Below are 18,033 nucleotides of genomic sequence, written 5' to 3' on the forward strand. Positions count from 1 at the left end.
AAAAACAAAAAAACAAATTGATCCAGTTCAAGCTTCATCCCAATCTCACAGGTTGATTGGAGAATAATGTGTATTTTTGTCAGGATTCGAATAGAGCCTGATGAGAATTAATGTACATCAATATAAACCGCCCCCCAAAAATGTACTCTATACTGCTTTTATGAGAACAGCAGGTGGCAGCAGATTTGATTGTTCTGGAAGGAGCTCCCTGCAGACTGAGGCTCAGCCTGGAGTTGATTCCATGCTCCAGAAGAATCTAACATTCTCCAGAGAATATCTATACTCTGAGAAACAAAATGGGCACTTTGTGGAGGGTCTACGAAATTTAGCAGGTTTTGTTATGCCCTGTCCATTCTATGCCTCAGTTTCCCCAATTCAAAAAGGGGCTTGATCTTATGTAGGCAGGGAGGTTTTTAAAAGTCAGCTCTGTAGGGGAGAACATTGTATACATGATAAAATACACTTTTATACTTAATCTACATCTTTAACATTCCTCTATGTCTTTGTTAAGTCTCAACAATTAAAACAAAACCTATCAATCCAACTACTTTTCAGTATCTGCTGATTTCTGCTCTGACTGAAAACTTCACAATCATCTCTCTCATGCAGACAGAACACAGCTTGGATATAAAGAATGATCCACATGAAATCCAGTTCCAAAGAGAATGAGCAAAAAAATAGCCTTTTAAGCATGCTGAAATGGCTATAAGTAACTGGAGAAATCTGCCTATCTCCCCCTCCACCAGTAATTCCCAAGTTAGGTTCAATCTCTTCTAAAGATCAAAAATGACTGGGACTTGGGGTGCCTTTCCAATGAAAAAAGACAATGGGATAAGCTAGGAAAATATCAGAACAGAGAAAAGTTTATGAGAATAGAATGGAGAGATGGAGGACAGACACTGAGTCTTCACCAATGATATGTGGATTCTCAGGGTTTTAGAAGAAATTCTCTGCAGCTTAAGGAGGGGCTTCATCACACTGGGAGGCAGTTCTTTTCCTCCATACTAAACAGAGAAAGACATGCAAAGTGAGCTCCTCCCCCTGAGGGTGAACATCAACAAAAATCTGCCTGCACCTCTGGGAGAGGAATTATCCTCTGTGGGGTCTTGATCTGCCTTAAGAGCCTTACTGGATAATCTGGACAATGGGTCTTGGACTGAATGGAATTCTCATTCTGTCTATTTTACAAGGTAGTTTTGTCTTTGGTTTGTTTTTCCATGAAGATAAAAGCTCTTTGTAGTAATGCATTTCTATGACTATTGCTTTATTGACTCTTTGTTTGCAGGAGTACATTGTGATGTTCTGCTGGAGGAGTCTGGGGGAGATGTGAGGCAGCCTGGAGGATCTCTTAGTCTCTCCTGCAAAGCTTCTGGATTCACCTTCAGTGGTTATGAAATGAACTGGGTCCGCCACACTGCAGGGAAGGGGCTGGAGTGGCTCGCAGGTATTAATAGTGATGGAACAAGCAAATGGTATGCAGACTCTGTGAAAAGCCGGTTCACCATCTCCAGGGACAACAGCAACAACCTTCTGCAGCTGCAGATGACTTCTCTTAAAGCTGAGGACACAGCCCTGTATTACTGTACCAGATACACAGTGAGAAAAAAGGAGCAGAAGATCAGACATGAACCTCCCTCAGTCAGGCACTGTGGAGCTGAACTTCAAGAAGGAACCAAGGAGACCATGGAAAACAACAGGTGAAGCATGAGGTTGGAATGAGTTCAAGCTCTTTCTTCCCAATTAACAGTGAGCCTCTATCCTGTCTGTCTGTCTGTCTGTCTATCTAAATCTACTCTGTGTCCTTGAGAATCTTTCCTGTTGCTGATGCCACAAGCACAGAGAAAACTTGTATTTTCTTAGGGGTCTACATGCTTTGTACATGGTGACTAATTTCCCTAAGTTTTCAAACATAAGGCAATCAGGAATTATCAAACATTTTTTATAACACTTTCATATACAGTGTTCATATGCAAAGCATATCTACTTGTATCTATCTATATATGCATGAATATAGTATATATACAAATCTAAATGTTTGTATCTCAGATAGATAGATAGATAGATAGATAGATAGATAGATAGATAGATAGATAGATAGATATAGATAGATATATATACACAGAGTATCAGAGTATCTTGTCACTGTAATGGAACGGAATGTGAAGCTTTGTTTCAATCAGACCTCTCTCAAAATTATATTCCTCTCAATTCACAAATGATCCTCTTGCTCTGACTGGACTATCTTTGTGTGCTTCAGAACCTTGATATTTGAAATTAGAATAATCTTCTCTCCATTAGCATCAGTTTAAGAAGACCTTAAGGTCTATAAGGAAAATGTCCTTTAGAAGCCTTCACAGGAACCTGTGAAAACAAACTTTTCCCTTCAAGTATGTCCTCTTCAATTATTTCCTTTTAAAAAATTATACTTGCATGTAAAAACATTTTTATTTTAATTTAGTATTTTCCCCCAGTTACATTTAAAAACAATTTTTAGCACTCAATAAAATTTTGTTCCAAATTCTCTCCCTTCCTTCCTCCCTCCCCAACCCTTCCACATCATTGAGAAAATAAACAATTTGTTACAGGTTATAAATGTGTAGTCAGGCAAAAATTTTTCATGGAAAAGAAAACTTAGACATCCCAACTGAAAAAATGCAAAACTTCAAGAAGAATAAAGTAAAAGAAAAGTAATATTTACTCTTTATTCAGACACCATCAGTTCTTTCTATGGGTAAGGATAGCATTTTTTATCATAAGTCCCTTAGAGTTCTTGCACCAACTATATTCTGAGAAAAGTTATCATTCACAGTTGATCAACCTACAATATTACTCTTATTTTTAACACAGCTCATTTCAGTATCTCTAGATTTCTCTGAGAGCATCTTACTCATCATTTCTTATTGCAGAATAACTTTCCATCAAAATCACATACCATTGGGGCAGCTGGGTGGCACAGTGGATAGAGCACCAGCCCTGGAGTCAGGAGTACCTGAGTTCAAATCTGGCCTCAGACACTTAATAATTACCTAGCTGTGTGGCTTTGAGCAAGCCACTTAACCCCATTTGCCTTGCAAAAACATGAAAGAAAATCACATACCACATTACTGTTCAGTATTTCCCCAAGTGATTGTCATTTGTCTAATAAATTTCAAATTATCTCTTCTGGATCTATTTTCCAGGTCAGTTGTTTTTCCGCTGAAACATTTCACACTGTCTTCTATTTTTCACTCTTTTGATTTTCTTCTATTGTTTCTTGATTTCTCAAAATTGCTCAATTCTCCTTTTTTAGGAATTATTTTCTTCAATGAGGTTTTGTGCTTTTTTTCCCTTTCCATTTGACCAGTTCTGCATTTAAGTACATTTTTCTCATTTGTTTTTGGAACTTTTTCATCATTTGAACTTTTTTTAAGGTGTTGTTTTCTTCACTATCTTTTTGTGTTTCTTTTACCAAATTATTGCCTCATTTTTCATGATTGTTTTGTATTGGTTTCCATTTATCTTACCTATTTTTATCTACGTTTTTCCTTTGGTTTTCAAAAGTCTTATGGAACGCTTCCATGACCTGAGACCTATTCATTTTTTCTTGGAGGCTTTGGATATAGATCTATCTGACTCTGTCATTTACTTCTGTGTGCCTTTCAATCTTCTTTGTCACTTTAGTAATTTTATATGATCAGATATTGTTTTTGTTCTTATTTGCTCATTTGCTCAGTCTATCAGTTGATTTTAACTCTTTGTTAAAGGAGGTTTCCTCTTCCAGGGTAGAGGGTGCCCTGTCCCACGATTTTGGGGTGTTGTGCAGTTATTTTCAGAGGGGACCTGCAAGTTTTCAGTTCTTCCAAGCTAAATGATCTAAGAAGAAGTATTTACTTATGTGAGTGATCCCAAGAACTTTTTTCTGCCCTGGAACTGTGAGGGAAGTCCATGATTTCTTGTGACTGCAGACTCTGGGGTGCTATTGTCTCTCCTCTCCCTGGGATGGCCACCCAGTACTGTGACCTAGATCTGAGTATGGACAAAACCACAAAGTCCTGTCTCAGTGCAAGAAAAGAGATACCATAGTCCCTTTTTGAACAGTCATTCAGTCTCCTTATTGTCTGTGGACTGAGAGCTCTGGAAGCAGAGACCACCCTTACCTATTCAGAGGGTCCCAAGGCCAGTCCCTAGTTTTCTAGGGCTGGGTTTGTGCTGCCATGGTCAGTGCTGGATTCTGTTCTACTCTCCCCAGGTGTGACAGACCTTTCCTATTGACCTCCCAAGTTGTCTTTGAAATCTGTGGGCTGAGGCTGAGGGTTTGGAAACTGCCACTGCTACCCCTGATTCAGTTTCCCTGTTGCCATTCCTGGGGTTTGTCTGTGGTGGCTCAACTTGCGATGCATTGTGCTACTCTTTCACCCTGGTGCCACAAACCTTTCCTACCAACTTTCCAAGTTATCTAGAGCTAGGAAACTATTTTACTCCATGTATTGGTGGGTTCTGACACTCTAGAATTTGTTTAGTCATTATTTACAGTTATTTAGAGGTGTTTTGGGGAGGGCCGCAGTGAGCACTTGCCTATATTGCTACCATCTTAGCCCCACCCTCCCTCCTTTTCTTTTTTAAGATATTTGCTAGTGAATCATTAAGCCCTTGAAGATGATGAAGATGTCTCTCAGCTCCCCAGGACACATTTTTTTTCTTTTCCTTTACTATCTACTGAGTACCAGGTTACTCTCCACTATATCATTCAAAGATATGAATCCAAAGAGCCAAAATGGAGCTTTTGACATTTCTGAAATTTAAGATTGAGAACCTTTAACTGGGTAATGATGAAAGGTTATATTCCTTATTCTAATGTGACATTGTAGTAAAAGGAAATCAAGAGGAGAGAGAATACTCATTCTAAAAATTTGCATATAGTTGGGGATTATTAGATGCAATTTTATTCAAACACCTTTTGATTGCAAAATGATATGGGTAAATTCAGGAAACAAAAGCATAAAGGTTTTGAAGACCATATGGACAAGGATGAAAGGAAGGTAAAATACAAGTTCAGGATGAAAGTATTTTAAAGTAACCACTTCCTATATTTTTTTGGTTTGGTGATCAATTAAGCCAATCAGAGCAACTTGATCTGCTTCTGTTATCTTTGAAATGTAAATCAAACAAGAATTTCTTTTAATATTTTTTATTTTTTCCAATTATATATGAAAACTATTTTAAATGTTTTTTTAAGTTTCAAGTTACAAATTTGAGCCCTGCCTCTATTCCTCTCCACTCCCTTCCTTTTGTTGGGAAGTAATCTAATACAGATTTATAGATAAATGTATTTTTGTATGTATATAAAGATACATATATCTATATACTCCCATATTATATGATATTTACATAGATACCATACAAAATATTGCCACATTAGCAATTTTTGCAAGAGTACCCCTGTAAAAAAGACACAAAGAAAGAAATCAAGGAACAAGAAAGAGAAAGAAAAATAGAAAGAAAGGGAGGAAGGAAGAAAAAAGAAATAAAAGGAAAAAAGGAAAGACAAAAGTGTAAGTGAAAAAATATGCCTCAGTCTGTATTTAGACATCAGTTCCTTCTTTGAACAATTTTTCATCATGAATCCTTTTTGTTGTCTTTGATTGTTATATTACCCAGAATAGTTAAGACATTCAGATGTCTTCATCATACAATACTGCTGTTATTTTGTGAAATGTTCTTCTGTTCATTTCACCTTTTATCAGTTCATGTAATTCTTTTCAGGTTTTTCTGAAGTTTTTCTGATTGTCATATTTTAAAGCACAAAAATATTCCATTAAAATACTGTGCCACATTTTGTTCAATCATTCCCTAAATGAGTGGCATCCCCCTGATTTCTAATATAGCCACCTCGAAAAGAGCTACTATAAATAATTTTTGTACATATAAGTCCTTTTCTCTTTTAATGTTCTGTTTGGCATACAGACTTAATATTACTGTAGTGGTACTTTCCATAGTGGTTGGATCAGTTCACAGCTCCACCATCTTTTGTCATTTTACTTTTCTACTTCAACAACTAATAGGTGAGGTAGTCCATTAGAGTTGTTCTACTCTGCATTTTCCTAATCAAATGCAATTTAGAACATTTTTTCATAACACTAAAGACAGTTTTGATTACTTTATCTGAAAATTGCCTCTTCAAATTATTTGACCATTTATGAACTGCATAAGTTTGACTCAGTTCTCTATACAAATATTTGAGAAATGAGGCAGATTCATTTGCTAAATTTTTTTCATACCTTTATCTTTTCCTTCTAATCTTAGTTGCTTTGTTTTTATCTATGTGAAAACTTTATATAGCCAAAATTATCCATTTCTCCATGTTTTCTATGTCTCTACTGGGACTAAATTCTTTCTTTAGACATGGATCTGTTAGGTAAACTGTTCTTTGCTCTCTTGTTGTGCTTTATCATATCACCCTTCCTATCATCTTCCTTCCTTCCACCCTTCCTCCCTCCTTCCTTCCTTCCTTCCTTCCTTCCTTCCTTCCTTCCTTCCTTTCATTCTTTCTTTCTTTCTTTCTTTCTTTCTTTCTTCCTTCCTTCCTTCCTTCCTTCCTTCCTTCCTTCCTTCCTTTCTTTCTTTCTTTCTTTCTTTCTTTCTTTCTTTCTTTCTTTCTTTCTTTCTTACTTCCTTCTTTCCTTCCTTCTTTTCTTTTGTTAAAGTCTCCTTTCACAGAATTATTGATATGGCAATGTTTTTTTGAGATATGTCTATAACACTTATAGTCTATATCAGGTAGTTTATTAACACAAAGAAGGGGGGAAAGGAGGGAGGGAGAAAATTTGGAACTGAAATTGGAAAACAAAGAACTGAAAATTGCTTGCACATGTAATTTAGAAAAATATTTTTCTAAGTGAGATATGTTTGTATAATTTACATTTCCCATCAAATAATATGCTTTTGTTCTCAAAGTAGGGGTATTTGATTTTATCAGAATTAGATTACTAGGGTCATTTATTACAAAGTAGTTTGTACATAATCCTTTCCATTGATTCACCACTGGCATTTCTTAACAAATTCAAGATTTATCTTGATAATTATCATTTTATTATATAATTTTAGATCTCATACAGTTCATCTTCCTTCATATTTCTTTTTCATTGATTTTCTTGAAATTCTTTTCTTTTTGCCCTACCAAAAAATGTTCCTATTACTTTTTCTAGTTCTATCAAATAATTTTGGCAGTGTGATTATTATATCTATGAATAATAGTAATTTAGTACAAGAATAAGTATCATAAGTGTAATTTAATGTAAGAATAATTAATATAGAATTACCATTTTTCTTATTTTGGCCCAGTCAACCTACAAGCAATGAATTTTTCCCAATTGTTTGCATCTGATTTTATTTCAATGAAAAGTGTTAAAAAATTGTGTCAATATAGTTCTTGGATAATCTTGGCAGGTAAACTCCCAAGTGTTTCATATTATCCATAGTTACTTTACATTAAATTTCTCTTTCTATCCCTTACTGTTGAATGTTGTGGATGATATATTGAAATGCAAATAATTTGGAAGTTTATTTAGTATCCTGCAAGTTCACTATAGTTAATTAACTATATTTCTACTTTTTTTTTCTTGTCTAGGTTCTTTAAATATACTATGTATCATTTGAAAAGAGTGATAATTTTGTTTCCTCATTTCCTATTCTAATCCTTTGATTTCTTTTTTCTTTTCTTTTTGTTCTAGCTAACATTTCTAGGGCAATATTAAGTCATAGAGGGTATGATGGGCATGTTTGCTGCACCCCTAATCTTGTTAGAAAGGGTTCTAGTTTTTTCTCTTTACATATACTATTCATAATTTTAAGGTAAACTCAATTCATTCCACTTATTCACTAGAGTTTTTAATAGAATTATGTGCTGATTTTTTCAAAATCTTTCTTTGTATCTATGAGATTATTATTTGGTTTCTGTTCATTTTCCTACTAATATGGTCAATTGGTTTTCTCAAATTTGAATGACTCCTTTATTCTTGATATAAATTTCACCTGATCAGTGTATGATCCTTGTAATATGTTGATGAAATCTCCTTACTAGTATTTTATTCAATTTCTTGCATGCATATTAATGAGGGAAATTAGTTTATATTTTTATTTTTCTGTTCTCCATTTTCCTGTTTTAGTTATTTACAACATCATATCTGTGTCAAAAGAAATTTGGTAGGACTCCTCTTTTTTCCCCTATTTCCCCAAATCATTTATATAATAGTGGAATTAACTGTTACTTAACTGTGAGGTCATGCTCACTTGTGACTTTTTCTGGTCCTGGGAATTTTCCCTTAGAAAGTTCATTGATGAAATATTCATTTTTTTCTAAGATTGAATTAATTAAGTATTCTCCTACAACTTCTTTTTCTGGGCTATTTTTATATGCAAATCTTCATTCATTTCACATAGATTGTTAGATTTATTGGCTTATAATTGAGCAAAATAGCTCGTAATCATTATTTCCATTTCTTCTTCATTGGTAGTAAGTACAACCTATTTGTTTTCATTTTTAAATTATATTTACCAACAGTTTTTCTCCTTTTCATGATATTAGCTACTCATTGTATTCAGTTGTTAAATGATTTTCCTTAATTTTACTTAAAATTTTAGTTATTTACTTTTATCGTTCAAGATTACCAACTGTTTACTTAAGTGGGGATTTTTCATTTTTTTAATCTAGATTTTTTCATTTCATGCCTAATTCATTGACCTGAAGTTTCTCTATTTCATTACTTTAAACACTTAGAGATACAAATTTTCACCTATGTACTGCTTTGGCAGCATCCCATCAATTGTCTTATTATTATTGTGTATCTCTTGAGTATTGCTTGTTTCTATGATTTGTTCTTTGACACATTCAATTCTTTAAGATTAGATTATAATACCAATAAGGTGTTGATACCTAAACCAGGAAGAACCAAAACAAAGAAAACTATAGATCAATCACCCTAATGAACAGTGATGCAAAAACCTTAAATCAAAATTTAGCAAAGAAATTACAGCAAGTTATTACTATGGTAATACATTATGATCGGGTTGGATTCATAAAAGGTAGGCAGGGATGATTTAATATTAGGTAAACTCTCCACATAATTGAACATATCAATAAGAAAACTAACAGAAATTATATGATTATCTCAATAGATGCCGAAAAAGCCTTTCATAAAATTCGTCATCCATTCCTATTAAAAACATCAGAGAATATAGTCATTCCTGTATGGAGTTTACTTTAAAACAATAAATAACATCTATCTAAAAACTATCAACAAATATTATATGTAATGGGGATAAACTAGGAATATTTCCAAAAAGATGAGGAGTGAAACAAGGATGCCCAATATTACCATTAGTATTCAATTTAGTATTAGAAATGTTAGCTTTAACAATAAGAGAAGAAAAAGAAATTGAAGGAATCAGGACTGGCAATGAGGAAGCAAAGCTCTCATTCTTTGCAGATGATATGATAGTAAACTTAGAGAACCTGAGAAAATCAGCTAAAAAATTACACTGTTGAGGACCAATTCTACCAGCTCAAACAAAAAATTCTTTATTGCCCTACCCTTCTGCATCTGAAATACTTTTAAAAAGACTTATTCATCATTCTTTATTTCTTTCTGGATCATATCCTTTATTAATTTATGTACCATACACTTATTCTCAACTTAATGAACTTTTTGAACATGATAAGGAGTGGCAGGCATTGTTAAGATACCCAATACAATTTCAACATAAAAATATTATTCCATTTGATAAATTCTTGACTAAATGGCAATGGATATATTAATCTATCGTGACTAAAGACCTTATAGAAGGAGTATTAATTGTTTTTGCAGATGCCACTAAGCATACTAAAGCTTATATATTCTATGCAAAAGGATGAACTTGTATGCATTGGCCATAGCAGCACAAAGATATCAGAATCCAATTAATCTTGTAACAGATAGTCAATATGCTTCTGGAGTAATAGAAAGGATAGAAACAGCTATTGTTAGAAATCAAACCAATATTTCCCAATTATTTCTTTTTGTTAAAAAAATTATTAGGTCTAGAATACATTCTATTATGTGTTACATGTTAATTCTCATATATTATTGCCAGGACCAATTTCAAAAGGAAATAAATAGCTGATGTGGCTCTTCAATTTACTGTTTTAGAAGGTCAACAGTCATATAGTAAATTTCACCATTCCACTCATTATTTACAATGTCAATTTCAAATAACTAGGAAAGAAGCTAGAGATAGAATGAAGGTGTTCACTGCATGTGCTCCTGTTACATTACCACTTCAAAGACCACTCACTGTAAATCCTAATCATATCTAGTAAATGGATGTTACTCACATAACACAATTTGGCCATCTTAAATAAGTACATGTCACAGTAGACACCTTTTTCTTCTTTCACTTTGCTTCACCCTTATCTGTAAACTCAATATGTTATTTCATATCTCTTATATTGTTTTTCAGTGACTGGACCCTCTCAATATTTAAAAACTGGTAAAGAATGGTTCAGCATATACATCTAGTCAGTCTTCTTCCTTTTGCATAAAATATGCCATTACACATATCATTGGAATCCCCTACAATCCCACTGGACAAGTTGAAAGGAAACAGAGATGTGAAAACATTGAAAAGAAAGGGGGACTGTGTGGCCTTGGGAAAACCACTTAACCCCATTTGCCTTACAAAAACTTAAAAAAAAAGAAAAGAAAGGGGGAGTGCTCACTTCGGCAGCACATATACTAAAATTGGAACTATACTGAGAAGACCAGCATGACTCCTACGCAAGGAAGACATACAAATTCGTAAAGAGTTCCATATTTTTAAATAGCTAGAGGTGTTGAGATCTATAATGGGGATCATAAAATAAAAGTTTCTAATGCCCTAGAAAGTAGACTGGACCTTATAGACCAACAGATAATGCCAGAAGTCCATGGGGCTTTGTTTGGTGCTAATGTCAACAGGAAATTTTTGGACTAAGCATCTGATGAGGTAGAATCCATTCCATCTGCTATATTGATGAGTTATAAAAGTATCTAAAATTGAAGAAACAACAAAAAAAAGAAAAGAAAGGGGGAGATAGTATAGCTACACCTATGAATAGATTAAATCTAGGATTATATACACTTTTATATCATATTATATAATATTTTTATATTTATTATATTATATTGTATATTATATTAATTACATTCCAGTATATATTGTATATAATATAGTATCTATAATATACATAAAATATAATATATATTATACTAATTATATATAATTTATGCTAGTATGTTTACTATATACTTATATATCTTATATAATAGTATTATACACTTTGAATTTTTTGACATGTAATAAAGCAGGATTAACACCAGCAGAAAGGTTATATGGATATACTACAGCAAGAAAGAAAAGGACAGTAAAGCTAAGGACTGTACCCAAAAGGTCATGAAGAAAAAACTAAACGCAGGTGAATGGAAAGGCCCTGGGGAGTTGATTACATGGGAGAAATGGGTATTTTTGTATCTCCCCAGGACATGGAGCAGAATCAACATGGATCCACCCAGCAATGTGTCTGAGTGTATAAAGAAATTACAGAAATTACATCTTACCCCAGGGTAGAACATCTGGTAGCCATCCAGGAAAAGAATAATGATTTATGTAAAGCTTGTGGGACCATGTTAATGTTACTCGCTCTCACAAAACTGCCTAATGGTATTAAAGAAAATGAACACTGATGGGCCTTCTGGGCTCATCCTCCATGGCTTCACCCCATTACATGGGAAGATTGGGCACTGGAGGAGTAGAAGAAATATTTGGAGTGGCAGTAATTTATTCTGGTCAGATTGAAAGTAAAAGATACAATTATACAGGTCTTTCCACTGCTCCCCCAATTTGTTTCAAAGAAGGTCCTGATGGACTTGATCAATGCATTAAGATCACAAAAAGTGTTCACAACACAACCATAAACCATGGAGAGACTGAGGTACATGGAAAAATAAGAAAAAATATCACTTTGAATGTAACATGAGTTATTCAACATGTCCACAAGTACATTATTGTAATCTATTGTAATCTAATGAAATGGACATTGAAAGGATAATATTCATCTTTTGTGCAATGTCAAATGGTATGATATGAGATGGCTGAAGTCTGGGGAGAAAATCTTTATTGTAATAATGGAACTAATTGTACAAGGAAATATTATGTTGGGGCTTGGATGGAAGATGACATGACACCCTCCTCTAAATGGAGGGTGGGTGGTTCCAGAATGGACCACACCTTTGGGTAGAACACAAAAGGATTTGGGGTTAGCATCGGCAATAACTGGGAAGTTACTCATTTTCATAGGTACCAATTGGGAAATGTAATTATGACTAATACTATTATTACAAATTTAACTGCTTGTGTTCCAAACAATTTGCCTTTGTAGTGGGTGATTTAACAATAGAAAATAAACATAGTGGGAAGTTAAGGAATATGTCATGCATTAATTGTATGTTACAATCAGTGAAAGAACAAGAATATCAATCTATTATATTAAAGAATTACAAAAGAATATTATGTTGGTATTACAAAAGCAGAGTGATGTTAAAGAATTTTTGAAATTGATTGAAGTAATTAGAGATACTGTAAATGGACAGGAGATGAATTGGAAGTTTCAGAATGATGCTTAGTGATGAAATGTGATTATAGAAATTCCTCTTTGTTATGCCTTTTAATTTCATCAGCACTAATTACACTTGGAATCAAGTAAAAAATCATTTATTGGGTATATTTCATAATAACTTGGAATAGATATTGAAAAATTCAATAAACATATATGACATAGATAAAGTTACTGAACAAAAAATAGAGAAAGTGTTATACATAATATATAGAATAATTTCAAGGAATTTAATCTTTTCATTGGTTATATTTGTGCATCATTCCAATTCTTTCCTATAATGTTGATTAGCCTCCTTGTGCTTTGTATTGTTCCCTGTTTGGTAATGCTTCTTAGACAAGCTTTCCTTAATATCCATGCTGACCTACATTTATTACATCTTTCACCAAAGAAAGGTGGAGCTGTTGAGGACCACAGGCCAGTTGGACCTCAGGGAAAAAGTTATGCAAAATTCCAAAGGACCCTTGCTATCATGCTGGGATTAGTTCTCCAGTCTCTGGCCCTGAAATATATCATATGAGACAGGGTTTGATAAGATTGGTCTGGTATAGAGTAAAATACTTATAGCATAGAGGAATGATTGGAATGAGGAAAAGAATGAATTCTTAGGGTAGAAAAGACTGTAAGAAGAGTGAAGACTCTATTTTGAAACCATAAGTGAATCCCATCTCTCTGTTTAACTTCTTGGTATGAAAACTTTCTCTGGTTAAGTGGTTGGACAGCCTGGTCTCTCATACTCCTTGAAACAATAAATTCAGCAAGTAGTAGGATATAAGATAAACCCTATAAATCATCAACATTTCTATATATGAACAACAAAGCCCTAGTGCAAGAGATAGAAAGAGAAATTCCATTTAAAATAACTATAGAGAACATTAAATACTTGAAAATCTACCTTCCAAGGAAAACCTAGAAACAGTATGAACAAAATTACAAAACAGTTCTCACCCAAATAATTTCTGAGCTAAAAAATTGGTAAAATATCAGTTGCTTATGGTTAAGTAGAGTTAATATAATAAAAATGACAATTCTACACAAATTAAATTACTTATTCAGTACCATGCCAATCAAACTATGAAATTACTACTTTATTGAACGAGAAAAATATAGTAATGAAATTCGTCTGCAGCAACAAAAGGTCAAGAAAAGTAAGGGAGCTGATGAAAAAATGTAAATGTAGGTGGCCTAGTTCTACCAGATTGAAAAATACACTATAAAACTGCAGGTATCAAAACTGCCTGGTAGTAGTTAAGAAATAAAGTAATTAGTCAGTGGATTAAGATAGGTTCAAAAAAAACAGTAATAAAAGACTATTGCAATCTACTGTTTGAGAAACCCAAAATATTAGCTTCTGGGTAAGAACTTACTATTTGACAAAAGTTGTTGGGAAAAGTATTGGGAAAATAGTATGACAAAAACTAAGCATAAACCTATATCTCATATACCCAAACCAAAATAAGATTAAAATGGGAACAGGATTGATACATAAAGGGTTACACCATAGATAAATTAATAGATCAAGACATACTCTATCTATCTGATCTATGGAAAGAGGACAAATTTATAACCAAATAAGAAGTAGAGTACATTATAAATTGCTAAATGAATGATTTTGACTTTAATTAAAAAGATTTTGCACTTATAAAATCAATGCTGAAAATATTAAAAGGAAAACAGAAAACTGGGAAACAGTTTTCACAGCTAGGGGTTCTGATAAAGGTCCCATGTCTTAAATATATAGAGCATCGCTTCAAATTTACATGGTTACAAGTCTTTCCCCAATTGACAAATGGTCAAAGGATATGAATAGACAGTTTTCAAATGAAAAATTAAAGCTATATATATATATATATATATATATATATATACATATATATATATAATCATATGAAAAAATTCTCCAAATCATTATTAATTAGAGAAATGCAAATTAAAACAACTATGAAACTATGAGGTATCACCTCATATATCAGATTGGCCATGATGAGAAAAAGGGAAAATTATCAATGTTAGAGAAGTTGTGGATGAATTGGGACTTTAATGCATTGCTAGTGGAGTTATGAATGCATCCAACCATTCTGGAAGGCAATATGGAACTATGCCCAAAGAGCAATAAAACTATTCATACCCTTTAGCCCAGTAATTTCAATACTAGGCCTACATACAGAAGAAATAAAAAATGGGAAAAGTACCTAAATATTCATAACAGCTCCTTTTGTAGTGGCAAAGAATTGAAAATTTCAGGGATGCCCATCAAATGGGAAATGGTTGAGAAAGTTATGGTATATGAATATTATGGAATACTAATGTTCTTTGAGAAACCGTAAAAATCATACTCTAGAGAAGCATGGAAAGAATTATAGGATCTGGTACTGATCACAAGGAGTGCAACCAAGAGAAATTCTACACATACAGTAATATTGTGAGTTGATCAACCTTGATGTACATAGCTCCTCTTAGCAGTTCAGAGAGCTATTAGGCTGGTTATGGACAATGATATCTCCATCCAGAAGAAGAAAACTAAAATTAAAAAAACATCTTCTGAATCTTATCAATGCTACATTCACTTTAAAAATTTCTCTAATGTATTTCTTTCCCTTAATCCTAATTCCTTATAACAAAAATAACTAATCTGTAAACATGGTCAACACAAATGTGTATGTACAATATTTACCTGACTCTTTGTGCTAAGGGGAAGAGGATGATAAGGTAGGGTGAATGAAAATTAAGTAACTTAAAATGTTTATATATATATATATATATATATATATATATATATATATATATACACACACACACATATATATATATATATATATATATATATATATATATATATATATATATGAGTGTGTAAAACATTTCTAATATGTATCTGGAAATATAAAAAATTAAAAGAAAGAAATGAGTCCTTTATCAGAAATTCTGTCTGCTGTAATTGCAACTTTATTTCTTTAATTCTAACTTTGGTTGTATTAGTATTGTTGCACAAACCTTTTTGCTTTAGTGAAATCAAACTTATCTGTTTTTATTTCATAAAGTTCCCTGTCTCTTATTTTGTCACAAATTCTCCAGCTCTTCACAAATCTAATAAACAATTCTTTGCCCTTCTAATTATCTTCTGGTATTACCCTTTTTGTCTAAATCATGTTCATATTTTGACCTTATCATTGTATATAATGTGAGATGGCCTATTCCTAATTTCTGAAATGCTATTTTCCAATATTCCTAGCAATTTTGACAAATAGTTAGTTCTTATTCCAATATATATGTTGGAATATATATTCTTATTCATATATATATATATATATATATATATATATATATATATATATATATATATACATATATGTATATATATATTGCATATATATCAAATAGAAGAATTTTGTATTTACTACTATGTCTTTCAAACCTATCATATTCCAGTGATCCAACACTTTATTTCATAGCCAATTACAAATAATTTTTTTTCTTTTAGGAACTCTGTCCAGTTTAATGACCAACTTTTGTTCCAGAAGAATAGTGATGAAACAGGCAGTGTATCTCCCAATACAGAGGTGAAAGACTCAGGAGTGCAGAATGAGACAAATTATGACTATGTCTGGGTATTTTTCCTTTAGTCATGGCCAAAGAGGAAATTTGTTTTGCTTAAGTGTTTTTAATGAGTTTTACTTTTCTTTTGTCCTGTATTGGGGAGTAGATTGGGATGGGAGGAAGAGAGAAAGGATATTTTACTGATTAGAAAAAATTACAAAATATCTTTATAAAGCATGATGACAATGAAGATGAAATAGCTCATAAAGTTACCTCCTTTTTTCATGTGCCACCATTCTATTTCAAACAAAGTTCTGGTCTGCAGCAAGGATGTTCCCTTTTAACTCTGAGAACTGAGCTTTCTGATTCAGCCTTTGACAATGCTCAACCTCACTCATCCCCTGCTTTCATAGGGGAATCTCCTGGAAATTCCTACATCTTCATATCTTATGCATGATTTCCTTCAAACACATTATCAGAAACTATAGTAGAGAGGGAAGATGACAATGAGAATCCAAAATGGCCCCCGAAGTTAGGCTAATTATGCCATTTTTTGGTCCCCTTTTCTGTCACCTGAGACCCTGTTATGGCTACTTCTTCAGAATCCAAAATTCAACTATGATACTAGAGAAACAAGGCAGATTAAAAGAAAATTACTTTCTAGTCAGTCTCATTTGATGTCAATTTGTGCTTATTTTCTTTTTCTTTTTCCTCTCCTTATTCCTCTTCCTATGTTTGTCCTTTTTCTTTCTCTTCTGCTTTTCCTTCCATTCTGAGGAGCTAAAAGTCCGGTCATCTTCCCCTGAAGTGGAACCTCCAGTAGCTTCTCTAACTGTTGCATCCTCAAGTCCTTTTTGTGGCACTTATTCTCCCTTATGATGCCATACTTGAGATATTCCTGTGCCACTCCCAATTGTTCCAATTTCTGATTACCTTTGATAAAGAATAGGCATTCTTCACTACCTCTTCTGTGCCCACACCATTTACAGCACCAGTCTTGCATAACCTTGACTTCTTTCCCTGTGGCATCCAGAGTCTTTAGTTGGAGCATGTGCCAAAAATCCTCTGGCATGTTCATTGCTAGAACCTCTGGTGCTGAGTTTGGGCTTAGTCACTTCTTCTCTGGTGAGGCCAGGAGTGCTTGGGGGCAGAGCATACTGAGCCAGGTCTCTTGGGGGGCAGAGCATAGCCTTTCGGGACATTTGGGGGTTCCGGATAATTTAACATCTGGAAGATTGCTGAGTATGGTCCATTACAGTTGCTAGTGTCTTTGACTGAAACTCCTCATTTATAGATGCAGTACTAAAATTCCAAAATGGTCAAAAAGTAAAAAGTTCATTTTCTGGTCAATTAATTTCTGTGTGACTTCACAGGATAATTCAGAGAAAATGTGAGAAATTTACTATCTACTATTACTTAGAGAACATGGTTTAAAGAAACTAGGAAATTTCCTAAGCTTTTCCCAGTTTCTGTCTGAAACAATGTTAAAGGAAGTCTCTAAACAGACTCTAAGTGACAGGCCCACAAAAAGATACAGCAAAACAACTATTCCAGTCAAGATATCTTAGAGGGACTTCAGGAAACATCTCTCTCACTTGAATCAAAGGAAAGGGCAGTCCTGTGTAAGGGAAACCCAATGCTAGCCTCATAGCCACAGTGCAGATCCCAGATCACCAGATCAGTGGTACAGCCAGCCAGCAAGGAGGGCCTAGTTCCAGCACAAAAGGCATACAATGGGTACAGGAACATGGAGAAAGATGAGACTTGATCAGGCTACCTGAAAACCTGGAACAAACAGTCGGCACCTGAGAACCTATTGAGGAGAGAGACAG

The 18,033-nt window shown here is 33.6% G+C and overlaps 1 non-coding gene and 1 gene segment (V, D, J or C); both read left to right on the forward strand.

Annotated features, from left to right (window-relative positions):
• The first annotated feature begins 1,057 nt into the window (after positions 1 to 1,057).
• LOC141518958 (immunoglobulin heavy variable 3-48-like) lies at positions 1,058 to 16,316 on the forward strand. The segment is given in 3 exon segments: positions 1,058 to 1,190; positions 1,286 to 1,697; positions 16,146 to 16,316. Coding segments are annotated over 3 exon segments (600 nt in total).
• Positions 10,725 to 10,831, forward strand: LOC141510445 (U6 spliceosomal RNA). Its single transcript, XR_012474933.1, has one exon. It is a non-coding gene; the product is annotated as a U6 spliceosomal RNA (small nuclear RNA).
• Positions 16,317 to 18,033: the final 1,717 nt, after the last annotated feature.

This window comes from Macrotis lagotis, chromosome 1, assembly GCF_037893015.1.
Source record: "Macrotis lagotis isolate mMagLag1 chromosome 1, bilby.v1.9.chrom.fasta, whole genome shotgun sequence".
Lineage (NCBI taxonomy): Eukaryota > Metazoa > Chordata > Mammalia > Peramelemorphia > Peramelidae > Macrotis > Macrotis lagotis.